General features: G+C 45.6%; 1 protein-coding gene across 1 annotated transcript in view; it reads right to left on the reverse strand.

The window, feature by feature from the left end:
- The window catches only part of Clrn3 (clarin 3), a 16,351-nt gene extending 4,130 nt beyond the window's left edge, over nt 1-12,221 (reverse strand). The window contains exons 1-2 of the mRNA XM_021222458.2: nt 11,858-12,221; nt 2,184-2,363 (exon numbers count right to left, since the gene is read on the reverse strand). Of these exons, the coding sequence (XP_021078117.1) occupies nt 2,184-2,363; nt 11,858-12,086 (409 nt within the window). The 5' untranslated portion in view covers nt 12,087-12,221. The remainder of the gene's footprint in view (nt 1-2,183; nt 2,364-11,857) is intronic.
- Between the last annotated feature and the right edge of the window lie 6,562 nt (nt 12,222-18,783).

Genomic DNA, 18,783 nt, shown 5'->3' on the forward strand with positions numbered 1-18,783 from the left:
CTTCCTCACTCCCTCTCCCCTTCCTCCTTCCCTCCCTTCCTCCCTCAGTCCCCACCTCCCATCCTTCCTTCCTGTAGTACTGGAAATTAAGTATAGAACCTCAAAAACAGTAAGTAAATTGCTTACCCTCTTCATTTTTTTTTGTATTGAAATGGGGCTTGAAGCTCCCTCAGGCAATCTTGAACTTGGGGTACCTTCCTGTCTCAGCCTTCCAGTACTTGGAAGTAGAGGCCTGCATCTCTAGGCTTTCACAGTTTCTCCAGAGTGATAGATATAAAGAGGCTGGGGAAGGGAGACTGTTCTTAAAGGCTTGGGGACATGGGCTCCGGGCCTGCAGCCTTTCTCTGCTGGGCCATGGGACTCATTACTTCCTGTGTTCTCCAGCTGAGGAACAATATGTTAGAGGAGACAGTTTGTGTCCAAATCCAAATTCCCCTCTAGCTACCTTAAAATTCCCTGAGGCCAACTCCAGCCACGTTGGGCCAGCGTGTACTGAGATGTCCGGGTTACAAGCCTCAGGCAGTGTTATTGCTGTTTCTCCCCACCAGAAATGAGCCAGGTAATCTATTTCCTATTCTGCCCACAGGGCCAGCTCACAACCTGGTAGGCCAAGAGAGCCCAGTGCCTCAAGAGACTGTAGCATTCTCATCGGCCCCAGGGCCTTAAATCTGGCCTGGATTCAGCCCTCCCATCAGTGTGGCCCAAAGGCTAAGAAGCGACACTGTCAGTGTTGTACAGAGAGCTTTCTGAAGGATCAGCCTCTTGCAAACCAAGTTTTCACTAAACTCTATAACACTCCAGATAAGGGGAGAAAATGGAAGCTTTCTGGGGGCATATGAACACAGAATCCAGCTTACTGAGCATCAGGATAGGCTACTCCCAACTCTTGGGGTTGACTAAAGGCTTCCAGATTCAAGTCAGAATGTATGACTTCCCCTTACATAGCTATTGCAGGTGGTTTTCCTATCCACCCCAGAGCCTCTCCTCGGTGTTAGAATATACCCTTGAGGCAGAAGTTAAGTGTGGGGAATTTTCTCCACTCAACATAGCCCTTTGTGGCTAGACATAGGCAGGGCTGTGGGGAGACTGTCCAGATTCCTTTTCCTGTCCCTCCCAACCCCCAGCAGACGTAGACTTCTGACATCTGTATAGTCATCCTGTTTTCCTCTGCAGAGGAAGAGAGAGGGGACAAGCTGTAAGCCCCATGGGCTGTAAACAGGGCAGTACTGGCCCAGTCTGGTCTCCTGTCATCTCCCCTTCTATGAGAACCCACTCCTCCTTCCCTGTGTGCCTCTAAAGCTGAAGAACGGCTGCCCTTGGGCCCAGCTCCAGTATGGACAAGTCTCCTTAGCCAACTTAATGAGTCAATTTATCTGTCTTGGCTTCAGAGATTGACCAGGTCATGTCAGTGGGTGAGTCCATGAGAATCGGGCCCAGGACATTCTCCTGGTTCTTGGAAAGTGACAGGTCTTCCTCTAAAGCTGCTACTGCAGGAGTCAGGGTGTGTACAGACATCTGACCTTTAAGAGGAGTGAATCAACTGTGTAGCCACAGAACACACACTGGGGAATCACTGTATGCAGGGATGAAGGGAAGCAGACTTCCTACAACATGGTCTCCAAATTCAGCCATGCCTGAGGCTGCTGCTTCTGTTGGCTCTGAGTCCCGTGAGTGAAGCTAAGATCACTGTTTATCCTGGCAGTGAACAAGGTTCCGTGGCAGATGGAGGGCCCTTGACACTGGAGACCTATATCTGGATTTGTATCCAAGTCCCTTAATCTCGAAGTGTCAGTCCCACTGGACAAGTGTAAAGGATGAAGTACATGGACAAAACCCACGGAGAATCTTTTGCCTAAGTCATCCACTCCCCATCTGAACACCCCCATCCCCCCACCCTCACAAAAATAACAAAACCACCTAGCAACCACACAGCACTCTAGCTCACAAGAAGAGTGTTGGCCCCAGATGGCATCTTTTCCTGGCTCTGTGGCTCGGCCACCCAGGTACCCTGGAGTCCATGTTACTTCTCATGAAGGCAAGAGGCAAGTGTATGTGCATGTGTGTTCATGAGCATACATCAATGTGTGTGTGTGTGTACACCTATGCGTGTATGTGTACATGTGCATGCATATGTATGCGGATGCATGTGTGTGCACATGAATGAGTCTTCTCAGGAAACTCACCGCTGAGTCCATTCCAGGTGTAGACGCCCATAGGTCCCAGGAACGTCTGGTAAGGGTTGCTGATGCTGTTGTAGAAGGTGAACACTGAGCTCAGCACGGAAGCCGCCAGACTCAGGATCAGGAGGAGGATGGCCACCAGGTGCAGAGACTTCTGGGAAGAATTGTTCAATGTCCCTAAAACTAAAGCAACATTTGGTGAGTGCACAGTGCAGAATACAAATACAGCCGAGCTAGAGTAGACATGGTGTCAGAGAAGGAAGCAGTAAGCCATTCTTCCTGAAAGTGCCAAGACTACACAGGCTCAGAGGACAGCTCGGTCAGTGATGTGTTTGATGTGGAAGCCCTGGGTCTGTGTTCAAGCCCCAGAACCCACCTGAAAAAGGCAGGAGGTGTGGGTGGTGTGGCGAATACTTGCAATCTCGGTGTTGGGGAGACGACAGAGACAGGTAGGTCCTGGGGTTCACTGAACAGTCAGTCTAGTAGAATTGGTAAGTTCCAAGTTCAATCAGAAACCCTGTCTCAACAACCAAGATGGGCATCACCTGAAAAATGACATCTGAAATTGGCACACATATACGAATGTGTGTGCAACTGCATATACACATTGCCTGCTGTCTTAGTCAGGGTTTCTATTCCTGCACAAACCTCATGACCAAGAAGCAAGTTGGGGAGGAAAGGGTTTATTCAGCTTACGCTTCCATACTGCTGTTGATCACCAAAGGAAGTCAGGACTGGAGCTCAAGCAGGTCAGAAAGCAGGAGCTGATGCAGAAGCCATGGAGGGATGTTTCTTACTGACTTGCTTCCCCTGGCTTGCTCAGCCTGCTCTCTTATAGATCCCAAGACTCCCAGCCCAGAGATGGCACCACCCACAAGGGGCCCTCCTCCCCCCCTTGATCGCTAATTGAGAAAATGCCTTACAGCTGGATCTTGTGGAGGCATTTCCCCCACTGAAGCTCCTTTCTCTGTGATAACTCCAGCCTGTGTCAAGTTGACACAAAACTAGCCAGTACACCTGCATATGCACATAAAGGAACATACACAAACATGTAATAATGAGACAGTTCCTCATGGCAAACCAGTCCTTGACTCTGTAGCCACATTACTGAAGGTGGATGTTTCCCTTAGTTTTCAAGTCCTGAATACCTGCAACTCCCTCACCAGTGATCTTTGCCCTCAAAGCCTTGCTGGTAGGATAATGGTAATTCCATCACCATAGCTTCCCTTTGGGTCTGAGAATTATTGCTTCTGGCAGAAACCCTTAGGGTGGGTCTCTGTACAAACCCCCATGTAGTGGGGATCCCATAAACCCTATGGATTAGAAGAATTTGGTGAGCCAGGATGAGCTGACAGAGAAAGAAAAGCAGGAGAATAAGGACTAGTGGAAGTGACCACAAAAGTGCTAGCCCATAGCAGAAGGCAGAGATAGAAAAATGTTTCTTGATAGGGCAAATCGGGGTACCTTCCTGGGATCCAAACTCTACCTCCCCGGGCTCCAACACTGGTGGCAGCTGGGAACACAACCCTCTGGCTAGCCCTCATTCTTCATTCCAAGCTGAAAGCACTTTACAACATAGCATTTGTATATCTTAAATGCAAAGAAGCCCCAGAGTGGATCTGCACTTGCGGAAGACACAATGGAGGTGCTCTGTGCACTGAGCCATCAGATCCTCGGAGCCCTAGCAGCCATTCTCCAGTGCACCTAGTTCCTCCACCTCCTACTCTTCTCACAAAAGCCCAGACATGACAGGAATGCTCTTCCTAAGTACAATGAGGTTTTCCAATGATTGTGAGTGTGTGTGTGTGTGTGTGTGTGTGTGTGTGTGTGTGCGTGTGTGTGTTTAGAGATGGTCTGTGAAGTCCCCTGGAAAAGACAATCCGGGAAATAGATTGTGGTACTGACTATAACAGCTTTAGCAAAAATCACTGGACGCTGCAAGCCCTAACAGTCAGAGGGGTGAGTAAGAACTAGCCAACCGCTTTCTTCCTCTACCTGTTTTTATGTGGCAACATTCACAGCCTTAGCTCAGCTCAGCTTTAAAGAGTAGGAGCTAGCCCGGGAGACCTGGATTCTTAATTTCCAGGGATGTGTGTGCCGGGAGCTCCCTGGGACAGTAGAAACAGACAACACATCTGCTGAACCATATCCTACCATGTGCCACCAGCACCCTCTCTTTGCAAGGCATCCCTCTCCTTCCCTTCTTCATGCATGGAGCCCTGCTCTGAGGGCCCGGGACTTCACCCTCGCTCTGATGTTCACTGTAAAACTGCACACCGAGCACCCGTCTCTTCTTTATGACCATTCAAGGAAAACAAGAGATGCTGTGTGACTGAGAGGCTTGTATGAGGAACGGGGCTGGGGTGCTGGAGAGATGGTTCAGCAGTTAAGAGCACTGGTTGCTCTTGCAGAGAACATGGGTTTGATTTCTACTCTCAACCATCTGTATCTCCAGTTCCAGAGGAGTCAACACCTTTTTCTGGCTTCCATGGGCACGTGGTACACATACATACTTGCAGGCAAAACATAAAATGAAATAAATACATTTTTAAAAGGCATTATCTTCACTGAGGTGAAGGTCCCTGCCTATGAACTATGATTCTGAGTGGTCTTACACAGGACCCTAGGGTCTCACATCTACCTTATATAAGAATATGTATGTACTCAGTCCAGTTTAGGTGAAAACATCTGTGTGGTTTTTTTTTTTAAACAAAATAATGTTTTTAATCTTAAAATGTCTCCAGCAATCATATCATTAATAAAATAATTTTTATAAATATCAGAAGATGAATCTAGTGGTACCATTAAAAGACAGGCTCAGGCTCGGGGCCAGCAATGTGGCACATTGGGTAAAGCTGTTGGGTGCCAAGGGCATTAGGTGAAGTTGAATCCCTAGGACCTGAATGTGTAAAGAAAAGAACTGAATCCCATGAGTTTTTCCTCTGACCTCTGTGTATGTGCATGTACCCATACATACACATACAATGTAAATAAATAAAGATGTTTGTTTTTAAGCCAGGTTTTTCTTCACTGGGGAAGAGAAGGCAGAAAGACTGGAAGAGTCAGAGGTTGGAAGGTTTGGGGCTAAAGAATATGTGGTGGACAAGACATCTTGAGTTTTAAGTCCTCATATTTATTTTTCTAAATCTGCAATATCTTCCTACTAAACAAAGTAGGCATGAAAGGGGCATAACAAAAATATTGGGTGGTGGAAGAAGTCCCCACGGAGAGGAGAGTAGTGTGGGGCTGAACCCGGAGTAGGTGCCTCCTGCAAGGGAGAGGCCTGAGGGCAGCAGCAACCCAGGACATGGGCTCAAAGGGTGAAGGACTATGCAGGAAAAGAGGGCAGGAGTCAGGAGCGTAACTGTGGCGTGTGATAAACATAGACATGCATCCATTGTGAACCCCAGGAGAAGAGAAACAAGCTCAGCAGCAAGTGGACCATGACCTGCCACCCTGAGTGTAGAACATTTCATTCCTCAGATGCACAGGGCAAAGCACAGCTTCCATAGGCAACGCCTCCTTGTTGCTATGGTGACTGAATTCTTCAGTGCCGTCTGTCAGTGACCCCTTGGTGGATTGAGCCAAGCCTACATCTTCTGCCCTGTACCCCAAGAGGCTCTCAAAGATCTGGGCTGGGGTTTCACTTGCCCCTGACTTAACCAACTGGAGTCTCTTGCCTGCTTCTCCATGCTCTGCGGCAATTATGTGTTTGGGAGGTTTTGCTTGTACTAACTCAGCATATGCTGATTTTGAAACTGGAGGGAGATGATGTCAGGAGAATAGGAAGAAGCAACAGAGCTAGGGAGACACACCCAGGCAGAGGTCCAGGCTGGTTCCTGTGGCTGAGTCAGCCATTCATCAAGGTGGACCCACTTCCTCTTCCCCAAGAACCAGGGCAGGAGGAAACATCTTTCGATCTCAAGGGAAATTGGTTGGGGACAAAAGAACTTTCTCTTTCTCCTTGGCAGAGTTCGGTAGTCAAGAAAATAATTTAAATATTTAAGTCAAAAATGAAACGAGTGTGAGGAATGCGCTCTGTGTCCCAAAGGCCTGGAATTCTCTGAGTTTCTCTCTGCCTTCCACACTGACTTACAGCTCTATGTGGATCTTTATTCCCAAGTGGAATATTCCATTAAAAAGTGACCATGACGGGCTCAGCGTATGAAGTGTGTGCCCTGAAGGCATAAGGGCCTGAGTTCAATCCCTCCAGAACCCATGTTTTAAGGAGAAGCCTTTAATCCCAAGGGGACAAGAGCACGCCTGGAGCTTGCTAGCCAGCCAGCCTGGCAGAATCAGTGAGCCCAGGTTCCATCAGTGAGCTTGCCTCAAAAGGCAAGGTGGAAGGGGCTGGAGAGACGGCTTGGCAGTTAAGCATGCTTTCTGTTGTAGAGGACTCCTCTTCAGTTTCTAGCACCTATGTGGAGGCTCCCATTTCAGGGGAGCCAATACCTTCTTTTGGCATCCTTGTGCTTCTACATTCACATTGTGCACATAAACTTGTACAAGCACACATACATACACATAAAATTGAAGGGGGGGAAAGATGAGACAAAATTGGAGAACATACAGTATTGACCTCTGACTCCCATGAATATGTGCACACCGTATGCACAAGCACTTGCTCATGCACGTGCAAACACACACACGTGACACTCACACAAAAAAGAAAAAGAAGATGACAAGTTCAGCTCTGCCTTGACTTTCAATAAGATTTAGCAGACATCATTTTCCAAAGAGAGTTAATTTTGGGGCTGCTGACTCATAGTTTCCTACATACTTGGGGGGTAATTCGTCTTAATTTTAACTGCTGCACTATAAAAAATTATTTCTGAATTCCCTGCCTCCTAGATATGACAGCTATGTCTTTTCAGCCCCTGCCTCAGAACTCAGACAATGATAGCTGAAGGTTTGATGAGAGTTAGCTGGAGTGCAGTAACAATAACCCTCACAGCATCTGACAGCTGCTCCCTCCCTATGACATTAGCAGATACGTGCTGTTCCCTTTCTTTCTTTCATGGGACAAGCTTTTGCATCAGGAGTCCCCTCACAATCAGAGCTAATTGCCCTGATTCTGGCTGTCCAAGAAAGAGGCACAGAGATGAGCAGCCAGCCAGCAGACACCTCAGCTGGGCATCCAGACACCCAGCTCCCCTTTGGGTAAGATTTAGCCACCCAGGTCCCGCCTTCCAACTGCCCTCCACCTCCAGGTCTTGTTTTCGGTAAGTCCATAGACATTGAGTGTGATGGTTACACAGAGAGTCGACCTATAGGATATAGAATCACCAGGGTAATAAACCTCTTTGCATAACTGTTAGGGAGTTTCTAGATTGGGTTGAGGTGGGAGGATCCACCTTAAATGTAGAGAGCATCTTCTCATGAGATGAGGTCCTGGACTGAATAAAAAGGAGAAAGCAAGCTGAGTGCCAGCATTCACCTCTGTCTGTCTGTGTCTGTCTGCCTGTCTTGCTGTCTTTCTGTGTCTCTGTCTCTGTCTCTGTCTCTTATGGACGCAATGTGACTAACAGGACAAACCCTTTCTTCCTTAAATTGCCTTTGACACAAGTAACTAAAGCTGGTTCTGTGGGTGGGAACAGACCCCACTCCCACCTCAGACAACTAGCCACCAGAGACCTGACCCAGTGCAAAGCTTCCATTAGTGGGTATCACAGTACTGACAGATCTTAGAGCATAGCCTGCCCCTCTCCCCTCCCCCACCGGAAGTCACAGCTAGCGCCTCAGCCTCTTGGACAGTTGCCAAGATTGTTTTGGGAGAAAAGTGGCTAAGCTCTCTGGTTCGGTTGTCTTCATTCCCACCAACTCCTCCTTCTAATGTGGTTACAACTCTGAGAAGGGAAAAGCATAAGTAGCCCTTCTCCAGGAAACATCCTGATGCATGAGAGGAAGTCGAAGCAGGGAGGGAGGAAGCCTTCACACATTCTCAAGACATCAACACCATTTGAGTTTTTTAGCTTGCCATTCTTTCCTGTGCCGTATTTAAGGCCTCAATTCCATTCTGTTTAACAATACAATTTTGAGGTCACAGAAAAGAAATAGAAAGCAGTGGAGTGGGGACTGAGAAGAAGCCAGCTCAGATGACAATCCATTCACAGACCACTGAGCCTGACACTTGCCCCCAGCCTGCCTTGGTTCATCTGTAATCTTCTGTCCTGAGCTGTCTCCAATAAATCAATTCCAAGCAGCCTGCCACCAAGGAGCTTGAGAGTAATGCCCAAAGCTTGTGTCAACCTAGGATCTGGCCAAGGGAAGGCTGCTGACCATCCACCCTGAGTCATAGTTACAATCGGTTTGTCCTAAAATCACTTAGTGTATTAATCACCTTCTTCATGGCTACAAAAGAGTGCTCAACAGCGGCGAGTTCACGGAAGAAGGTTGGCCAGTTTGCCTTCTTCGTGTTATGCAATCCAAGACCTCAGCCCAGATGTCACCACCAACAGTTAGGGTGAATCTTCCCACCGTTAACCCAGTGTAGCGATTCCCTCTCAGACGTGCCCGGAGGCTTTGTCTCCTGGGAGACTCTGGTTCCTATCAGGTTGATAATCAATGGTAACATCACACCTGATGTTATAGGTTGACTAAAATGTTCTCCATCAGGTCAAGTTTTCAAGGTTGAGTCTGCAGCCTGAGTCACTGTTTTAAGGAGGGCTGTAGAAATTTCTGGAGACACAGATTGGCTACTAGAAATAGATTCCTAGGGGCAGGTCTTGGAAGGTTATACCTGCCCTTGGTTCCAGCTTGTGCCCTCTGCTATCTGAACCACACGATGTGAGGAAGCTATCTTATGAAAGGCCTTCCTCACAATGATGGGCTGAAATCCCTCTGAAACCGGGAACTAAAAAGAAACCTTCCCTCCTTTAAAATTATTTCTGGCATTTTGTCCTAGCTACATGGAAAACAATGCATCTAGTAAGGGTTTTTGTTGTTGTTGTTGCTCTTTTTTGTTTTGTTTTGTTATGTTGTTTTTTTTTAAACAAGAGGAATAAAACATGAATCTGAAAATCTTTTCACTGATATGGAAGGTCAAGGGTACAGGTTCTTTGTACCATCCAAAGAGATTGCATTTCCAGGCCAGAGTCATTTCAATGAGAGTGTAGCTATTTGAAAATTCACATGTCTGCTAACCAAGGGACCAAGATCAAAGCGATCTGCTGCCATAGGAAAAGAAACTGCAATCATTGAAATGCCAAAATGATTCTCTAAAGATACTTGGTCGGGTATTGGTGTAGGCTGAGTACTACTGGAGATGACGTTCTGAGGGATGCCACATCTAAGTGACACATTGTCCCATTCCTGCCAGCCCGGGGAAATAGTACATGTCAATGCCCCTTAGGCCCTGAGAGCATTCTCAGAGTCAAGGGGATAACTTCATTCAGGATCCTGTTATAAAGCACCTAAGAGCCAAACTGAGAGCCTCCTCCTTCAGAGGAGGCTTCTCCCTAAGGCAGATATCTCAAGCTGAAATTATACAGCTGGCCCTTTAGAAGTAGTAAAGACCATCCATTCACTCCTGGCTAGAGCTAAACAGTCACTTATCTGGATAGTAGACAAACCAGGACCAATCTAGCCAACAGAGCTCATTGTCAGTCTGGTTCCACAACAGAAGGTTTCCTGACTGGGGCTGACTGGGCATCATCTCCATTCATTGACCTCTGGTTGGCTGGATAGGTTTGACCCTTTAAATCTGCCAAACAGATTTAAATTGTCTAGTCTGCTCTCTCACTGAAAACCCTGTCGTCTAATAGACACAAGATATCAGACCCCAGTGCAGGGTCTGATAATATGAATTACTGCCTGAAGATTTCAATGTGTGCTGGCCTTCGCTACAAAAATAACACACTTGACTTCTCAAGGGGAACCATCAGTTTCTAAGTGCTGAACAGGACAATGCATATTTAATTTTATACAGGTTTAATTTTACAGCTACCAATGATTGGCTAATGATGTTCTCAGCCACTCTGGCTTACTGGCAGGAGAGCATCATGTCTTCCTGTCAATCCTGGATTCTGTTGACATGCTAAGCAGCCGGAGATCCTTAGCATTGCCAACATGTTCTAGGGATGGCTTCTTGTCTGAGAGAAACATTTACTTGCTCAGTGCTTACCACAGTCACAGGTATGGAAAAATCCCCCAGTCTCTGAGTGGCCCTTACATGCCATCTAGCAGTTGTGTAACATCTTCCTCCGCCGGGTGGTTGTTCACCCTCTGCAGCAATGAGAGGTTGGACAGTGTGGTGGGGGTGGGTGGTTTACAGTGTGGCTTTCCAATAGCAAACGGTAAAAACAGAGAGTCAGGCACAGGCAGTGCGAGCACTCTCTGCCTGTCTCTATACTGACAGGAAGGGGCCTAACTGGTACTGATCCCAAGCTTTGCTTCCCAACTGTGGCTGTCCCTCCCCTCCAGACACCAGAATGGTCACTCCCAATCACGTAGGTGTTCCTTCCCTGTTCTTCTCTGCTCCACCTCAACTAGAGTCAGGGATTCCATTGAGGTCATCAATCTCTAGATGGAATCAACTGGTCCCAAGCCAACACTGTAGACTTCTGTCCCAAGCACTTAAATGTGCCAGAGGATTCACAAACAAGGGGACTATTTTTTTTTTATTTATTTTATTTTTTTGGTTTTGAAAATGCTATTACTGAGAGCTGAAGGGGACTTTGAAATCCGAGCTCCTGGTTGATGGAGACGAGGTCTCTTCACACTCCTGAAAGGCTGTGGCTAGCACCAGGGGAGGGGGGAGCAACTGAAACCTCAGGGAAGGTGTGCTTTTCCTATCACTCAAAGACACAGTGAGAACTCCCAGGTACATTGCCCTGGATTTATAGAAACCATTTTGTTAACAAAATCATAATTTTGCTAGAACTCTATCCTGGAGTATGGGCCCCAAACATTACACAGGCATCAGGTGCATAGTTAGAAATGTAAATGCCCAAACCCAGCTGTACAGACCCTGAACTGAGCAATGTGAAGTCCGCTTATATGCTATGTTCGAATAATTGTGGCAATTACTTTTCAAAAACCGTAATGCTAGGTCTTAAAATCCAAAACTCTGCTAGTTGCATCTATTTATCTTCGATAGTTTCTTTTGTATTTATTGAGAGCAAGACGTTATTACATCAGAAATGAATAACAAACAGGAAATCCTATAAGTAACAGGATTCATAGGAATTAAATACCATTTCCAACAATGAGATACTCTGAATACAAAAGTGTAAATGCAAGAAGCTGAGAAACTTACTGGATACTGATGTTTTCTCCTTTACATTTTCCCTATGTGATTACTTACAAACTTCTGGAAGGAGCTGGATGCCCCAAGTCAAAACCCATGGTCAATGTTCTTTAAAATGCTGCTTCTGCTGGCTCTTAAACACCATAAGGCTGCCATACACTTTAACTTAATTATTCATTTGTCAATAAACCAGATAGGTACAATTCAAGCCCAGCTGCCAATACAATGGTTTAGACTCCAAAGATAACAAGATCATTGGAGCCATGAGTCCGAAAACAAAATAAATACCTTCAAAATTATGAGTTAGTCCAATGATAGCCTCACTTGGGACTTTGAAGAGACTAGTTTTGAATGGCTGTTTGGCCCAAATGTAGAATGGTGTGTCTTACCCATGGGCTGCCATTCCCATTCTAACTGGGTGGTCATTTACCTTCAAAGTTTTTGTCCAGATCTTGAAGACCTTCATTCAAATCTTGAGTACTCATACCACGGAAAAGTCCATAGGTAATAACAATGGTACCGTTGGAGATAGCATCTGTGAAGAAAATCCTGCTGGTAATCCACACCTGTGTCCCAAGAATGGAGCAGATGACGACAACTGAGCCCAGGCTTGTGAGAAAGCCAGACAGGAACATCAAGGTTTTCTGTGTGGTTGGCATTTTCTCAGGAAGAAAGCTCCCCACGATACAACAACAGCGACCTTAGAATATTTGGGGGCCTTATCATTTGGGATCCAGTATTTAGAAAGGACGTCTAGCACTTGGTTGTAAATGTAAAACCTGCGTCTTCCTGGGAAGTTTTATGCTACTGAACATTGAACTGTGAACAAGGCCATAAAGACGTGCAGAAGCTGAACTTTGGTCTTGCAGAAACGGTTGTTATGGCTGCAGCCAACCAGCATGAAGAAGGGCTAGGCGGCCCTTTTAGGGCTTCCTCAATCACATGACTAATTTATAACCTTTATCATGCCGTGGAAGACAAGTTAATCCACAGTGTCAGGACATAACTTGAATTTTCAAATCATGAGAATAGAGACTCAGACCCCAAAGGGATAGCATAGGGATCCCCAAAGCAGACCTCAAGGCTTTGTCATGGTCCTGTGAAGTGGGAAGAGAAAGGCTCACCCTTCCTTCTGGGTTCTACCTCCTCATTCTCAGATCAAATTCTCTCTTCCAAATGCCATTCTATTTGAATCTGATTTAAATGATAATCTTTATCAGTCTTTAGTACCCTGCTAAAAGTGACTCTAAACATTCCTGCTTAGATCTCTGTCTTAGTTCCTTTTCTATTGCTATGAAAAGTCACTATGACCGAGGCAACTTACAAAACAAAGCATTTAACTGGAAGCTTGTTTTGGTTTCAGTTTCAGAGGCTTAGTTATGGCAGGACATGGCATGTCCCGGGACATGGCATTGGAGGAATAGCTAAGAGCTTATATCCTGACCTGCAGGCAGGAGGCAAAGAGAAAACTCAGGGCTGGGCCCAGCATGGGTTTTTGAAACCTCAAAGTCCACCCTCCCCATGTGACATACCTCCTCCCACAAGACCTCACTTCTTAATGCTTCCTAAACAATCCATCAACTGCGAACCAAACATTTAAATATGTGAGTCTGTGGAAGGCCATCCTCATTCTAACCACCATAATCTCTAACTCCTTAAAGCCCAGCAGTTAGCAGTCTTGGTGGTGATTTCCAGTCCTTGGTGGTACTTTCCCACTCATTTCTATTATAGACAGGGTCACAAACTATTCTTTCATTTCTCTTTTTATTGTGTTCTTTGATTTCAGAACAGTATTGAACACATACATCAGAACCCTGTCCTTTTCTTAGATAACCTACTTACCTGTGTGATGAGGGCTCTCCTCTTGTAAATGTAGAAAAGGGACTGAAGACACAGAAATCACTAGACACAGCCAATTCACTTCTGGGGGAAATAGACACATATAGATAATTGTAGAATAATTAGATAGATGTTGAAAGGCAAGGTAGGCATCAAGCTGAAGTCAGGACAGGGGGAACACCACACTTCTGTCACCACATAGATAGATAGATAGATAGATAGATAGATAGATAGATAGATAGATAGATAGATAGATAGATAGAGCAAATAAATCAACTCACCACATTAGGCTCTCTCTGTCTCTCTGTCTCTTTATCTGTCTCTTTGTATTTGTATCTCTCTCTCTATCTCTGTCTCTCTGTCTCTCTTTCCTCCCTCCCCCCCTCCCCTCTTCCCCTGGGGGAACTTCTTAAGCTTCTGCTAAAGGGAAGTAGAAGCAGAAGGACTTATGTATCTGGCTGAAAAAACTCAAACAAGGTTTGTGGCTTCTGCGCATTTGGAGCATATGGAACAGGATTCCAGTCACAGGCAAGCATGGCTCAAGAAGCAATTCCAAGCCCTCTTAAAACTTCAGCCTAGCTGGGCATGGTGGTGCACGCCTTTAATCCCAGCACTCGGGAGGCAGAGGCATGCGGATTTCTGAGTTCGAGGCCAGCATGGTCTACGAAGTGAGCTCCAGGATAGCCAGGGCTATACAGAGAAACCCTGTCTCAAAAAACCAACCAACCAAACAAGCAAAACCACCTCAGCCTAAGGCTTTGCTGCACACTGCTAGGGCAAGACTCTCTCAGGCCAGCTGTGGAACATCCAGTGAGGGCTGTGATCATCAAGACTCCAGAGGTTGGATTGTGCTGAACCTCTTCAAAGGTCCAATCAACCAGGGTATAAAACTCTTGCGGGATACCTCAGCCATTCAGGTCAAGAAGCAGAATGATCATGCCTTAAGCCTGAGCTGGCTTTTTCCTGGGGGAAGGCTTCTACAGACACGTCCTAACAAGGCTAAAACCCATCTAAAACACTCAAAGATATTGCCTTCAGTCAACAGCAAGAAATCACAAGCGTTACAGTAAAATGAAAATAAGGCAGGAAAGGAACAGGGAACCCTTAGCCCCACCCCCATCAACAGAAGCACACTCAAAGGTAATATAGGTGTTTAAAGAAGGATACAAGAATTACCAATGCTATTATAAAAAAGAATGCTCAAGAATTTAAGAGTAAAGATGATATAGTGCACAAACAAAGGTGTCAGTCAGGTTTAGTTATCAACTTGACATACCTGGGAAGAGGGAATCTCAATTCAGGAATTGTCTCCATTGGATTGACCAGTGGGCATGTCTGTGAGGCATTTCCTTAATGGGAGAACCCGGCCCACTAGGGGCGGTGCTATCCCCAGCAGACAAGCAGGCCTGTGCTGTATAAGAAAGGTAGCTGAGGCAGCCAGAGAAACAATCCAGAGAGCAGAGGGCCTCCATGGTTTCTCCCTTCGGTCCTGTCTTGAGTTTCTGCTTTACTCCCCACAATGATGAACTAAACCTCCCCACACCCCACATCCAATCTCAATGCTTATCACAGCAAAAGAAATACTAATCGAACAGTAGGAAACCTCTGAAGAACAATAAAAATTATTTTTTTAAAATAACCAAATGAAAAAACTATGATCTAAAAATAAAATAGCTGAAACAGAAAGCTCACTGAATGGATTTAACAGAATCCGAAGCGCCATAGGGGAAAGAGAGCGGTGGTCACTCATCACAATAAAAACCATCCAAACTCATTGGCTTAGTGGCCCAGTCAACAGCTAGGAGGAAGCAGGTCCGTATCACTAGAGTTTGGAAAGTGGGTGGCAGGGGAAACATTTTTGAAGATTAACATTATTTATTTTTATTTTATGTATTTGAGTGTTTTGCCTGTGTGTCCATTTGTGTATCGTCAGGATGCTTGGTCTCTTTGAAGGCCGGAAGAGGGAGCCAGATTCCTTGGAAATAGAGTTCTATACAATAGTGAGCTGCCATATGGATGCTGAGAACGGAACACAGGTCCTTTGCAAGAGCAGAAGGTGCTCTAAACTGCTGAGCAATTTTTTCCAGCCCAACACTGATTTAAAGGAAAAAAGATTATTTTACTTTAGACCAATAAGGCTTAGAAAGGCACAGTGAAACATTTTAAATCACATTTCTTTTTGTTTCATGATACAAATGATAAACTATTTTTATACAGTAAATAAGTATCAACAGTCAACAGACATCCAAAACCAGCCACCAACCTTGGGACTGAGAAACAGATGGGCGGCTTCCTTTAGGATGTTCATCAGAAAGGCTATGGTGGCACCTGTGGGGCACACATGCCAGTGGCCAGTGGCTTCGTAGCTCGTGTAGCCGGTAACAGGGACATGAGCTGGATGAGCTTTGGGAGGAGGGGGCCCAGTGGCTACTGGGGTGGGGACTCAGTCAGAGGCTTCTTGCTTTCTGCAGCAGAATCACTGGCCTTTAAATCACATTGAAAACCCGTTATAAAGAAAAAAATTAGAAAATAAAACTAGAGGGAAAATCTATGTTACCTAACCATCGCCAGGCAATAAAGGGCGAATCTCAAAATGATTTTGCTGTGTGCAAGAAACTAGAAATAACTTAGTGTGTAGAAGAGCCATCTGCCTATATATAACGTACTCTAATCATAGTCCTATAAAGAGCAAGAGCAGTTGACACTATCTGTGGCAACAGACATCAGAATAATGGCTGTCCTTTTTGAATGTGGCATTTTCTGAAAAGGGAAGGGGGTTTATGGGATCAAAATGTCAGTGTGTGTGTGTGTGTGTGTGTGTGTGTGTGTGTGTGTACAGGTGTATATGTGTGTCTTTGTGTGCAGATGAGTATGTGTGTGCAGGTATGTATGTGTGTGCAGGCTTGTTATGTGGGAGGGTTTTTTCCTTAGGAACCATCAAACTTGTTTTATTGAGACAATGTCTCTCATTAGTACCAGAATATCACTGATTATCACTAGACTAGCAAGCCAATAAAGCCCAGGGATGCATTTGTTTCCACCTGTCAGTAATGGGATTATAAGCTAGCACACTACCTCTGGCTTTTTACCTGGGTGGTGAGTCAACTCAGGTCCTCATACTTGTGGGGACAGGCACTCTACCAGCTGAGCGATTTCCCCTTACCTAAAATGTCAGTATCTTGTTAAGGGCATGCCTAACACTAACGAACATGTCTCTATTCACTGCACAGTGTAAGCATATAGTTCATCAGTAAAAAGAAACTCAAAAATTAACATATTGTGAGGACCCAGACTAGGATCAACTTTCTGTTTATTTGGAGTTCTTTTCTGGCCAAGTAGAGAAATAAGAACTGTTAGTATTAGGGCCTAACATGGGAAAAGAGGGGTAGAGGGAATAATATTGAGATACTAGAAATGAAACTTCTGGTATCTTCTAGAGGTCATAAGAGCCATCTTTCTTTGTGTGGACAGGTTTTGAATGTCACTGCAAAGCAGTGAACGCTCTCTTCTTTTTCTCTTGCTCCCCACACGCTATGGTGAATCACTAAAGCCCACTATCTCTCCTAAAGTCAGATAGTTTTATGTTAATCTTTCTGCATATTGTTTAGAAGCAAATTCTATTTTCTTTTTATTAACACCAATTTTTTCCCCCTTTCCTGCTTACTCTCCAAGAGAATATCTCTGGACTCAACATGTAAATTCTGCTGGAAACTTTTAAACTGAATAAGCCTTAGCAAGATACTGTGGAGAGAAAGTGAGGATGTGATCTATCGGTAGAATGCTTGTGCAGCATGCACAAAGTCAAGTTCCGGATTTTATCCCCAGTGTGGACACTGTATAAAGGCAGGCATGGTGGCCTAGGACACATAGACCTAGGTGGTACTCTAGGACAATCAGGAGTTCAAGACCATCCTTGGTTACATATTGAGTTTAAAGTCATCCTGGGATACAGGAGACCATGTGTCCAAAAAGAAAAAAAAAAAAGTTACTGCAGAACTGGAGAAAGGGTTCAGTGGTAAAGAATGCTTGTTATTTGTGCAGAAGTCCTAAGTTCAGGTCCCAGAACCCACATGGAGTGGTTCACAAGCACCTCTAACTATAGCCCCAGGTGATCTAGCACCCTCTTCTGGAATCCATAGACACCTACGATCAAGTGAATATAATTTACACATAGACACACATACACACATAATTTCTTTAAATCATAAAAATAAGTTTTTAAGTTACTGAAGAAATTTCCAGTGGTCAAGTTCTTGGGGACAATGGGAGACAGAACACATGGTCTGGTGATGGTATAATTCTGGGTCTCCTGCCTGGATGGGACCGTATTCCAAAGGAGAAATTACACAGCCAGATATGGAGGAGAACTCAGGAGGCAGAGGGTGCATGGAAAGTGTTAGAGATGCTCAGTCAGGCAGAGTAGATTATGGGGAGAGAGAGACACTAAAAGGCAGGAGCAATGGGGCAGGGAGGTCTTTGCCGTCTAGGATGAGGGAAAGAGAATTAACTGATGCTAATGGGAATCATGAGCCCAAATGAGGAGCAAAAATAATGAAGGATAACCCATGTCTGGATGACAGGATGTCTGTAGACTTCAGTAGATGTTAAGGAATACCACTTAATTCCTAGAATAACATTTGGGGTCCAACAGGGCAGATATTACTGGGAGAGAAGAGCCATCTGCCTCGTCATCATGTTCCCAAGGCTGTCACTTTCCAAGAACAGATGCCTGACTAAGGCGACACATTTCCCTCTTGGTGGATAACAGCCTCTGTCTCCCCACCCCTGCAGTGCTAACAAGCTTATCGGGGCTTTGAAACTGTCACTGTCTTTATCATTAGCTTGGATCTGCAGTTGCAGCAGCAATAAAGTCCAGAGCTGGGTGATGGTCATTGAGCCACTTGGCCACACCCAGCCTGGGCTGTTCCCTGAGGGCACACACACTCGGAGGAAGCTTTCTGCCTGCCCCACTGGGCTCTGGACAGGTATCAGGGCTGCCTGCTGCTGCCTGCTGGGGACTGCCCTGCTTTGCTCTGCCAGCCTACATGTTCACTGTGGGTTCTGACTGTTGGGTGTGTCTCCTGTTGCAGGAATAGAAGGTGGGAAGAGTACAGCCTGGGCTGATAGCATTTCTAACCCGAGGGCAAATGAAGAGAGAGGTACCAAAAGAGTAAACAATGCCTGTACTTGGGATGCAGAGGCAGGAGGCTCTCTGTGGATTCAAAACTGACCTGGTATACATAGTGAGTTCCTGGACAGCCAAAGCCACATAGTGAGACCCTATAGCTTTGGATAGGTTTGATTCCTATAGACTCATGTGTTCGAATGCTTGGCACACAGGGAGTGATACTATTAGGAAGTGTGTCCTTGCTGAAATAGGAGCGGCCTTGTTGGAGGAAGTTTGTCACTGTAGGCATGGACTTTAAGACCCTCGTCCTAGCTGCCAGAAAGCCAGACTTCTAGCCGCCTTCAGAACAAGAGGTGGAACTCTCAGCTCCTCCAGCCCCATGTCTACCT

Source organism: Mus pahari, chromosome 1 (genome assembly GCF_900095145.1).
Source record: "Mus pahari chromosome 1, PAHARI_EIJ_v1.1, whole genome shotgun sequence".
Lineage (NCBI taxonomy): Eukaryota > Metazoa > Chordata > Mammalia > Rodentia > Muridae > Mus > Mus pahari.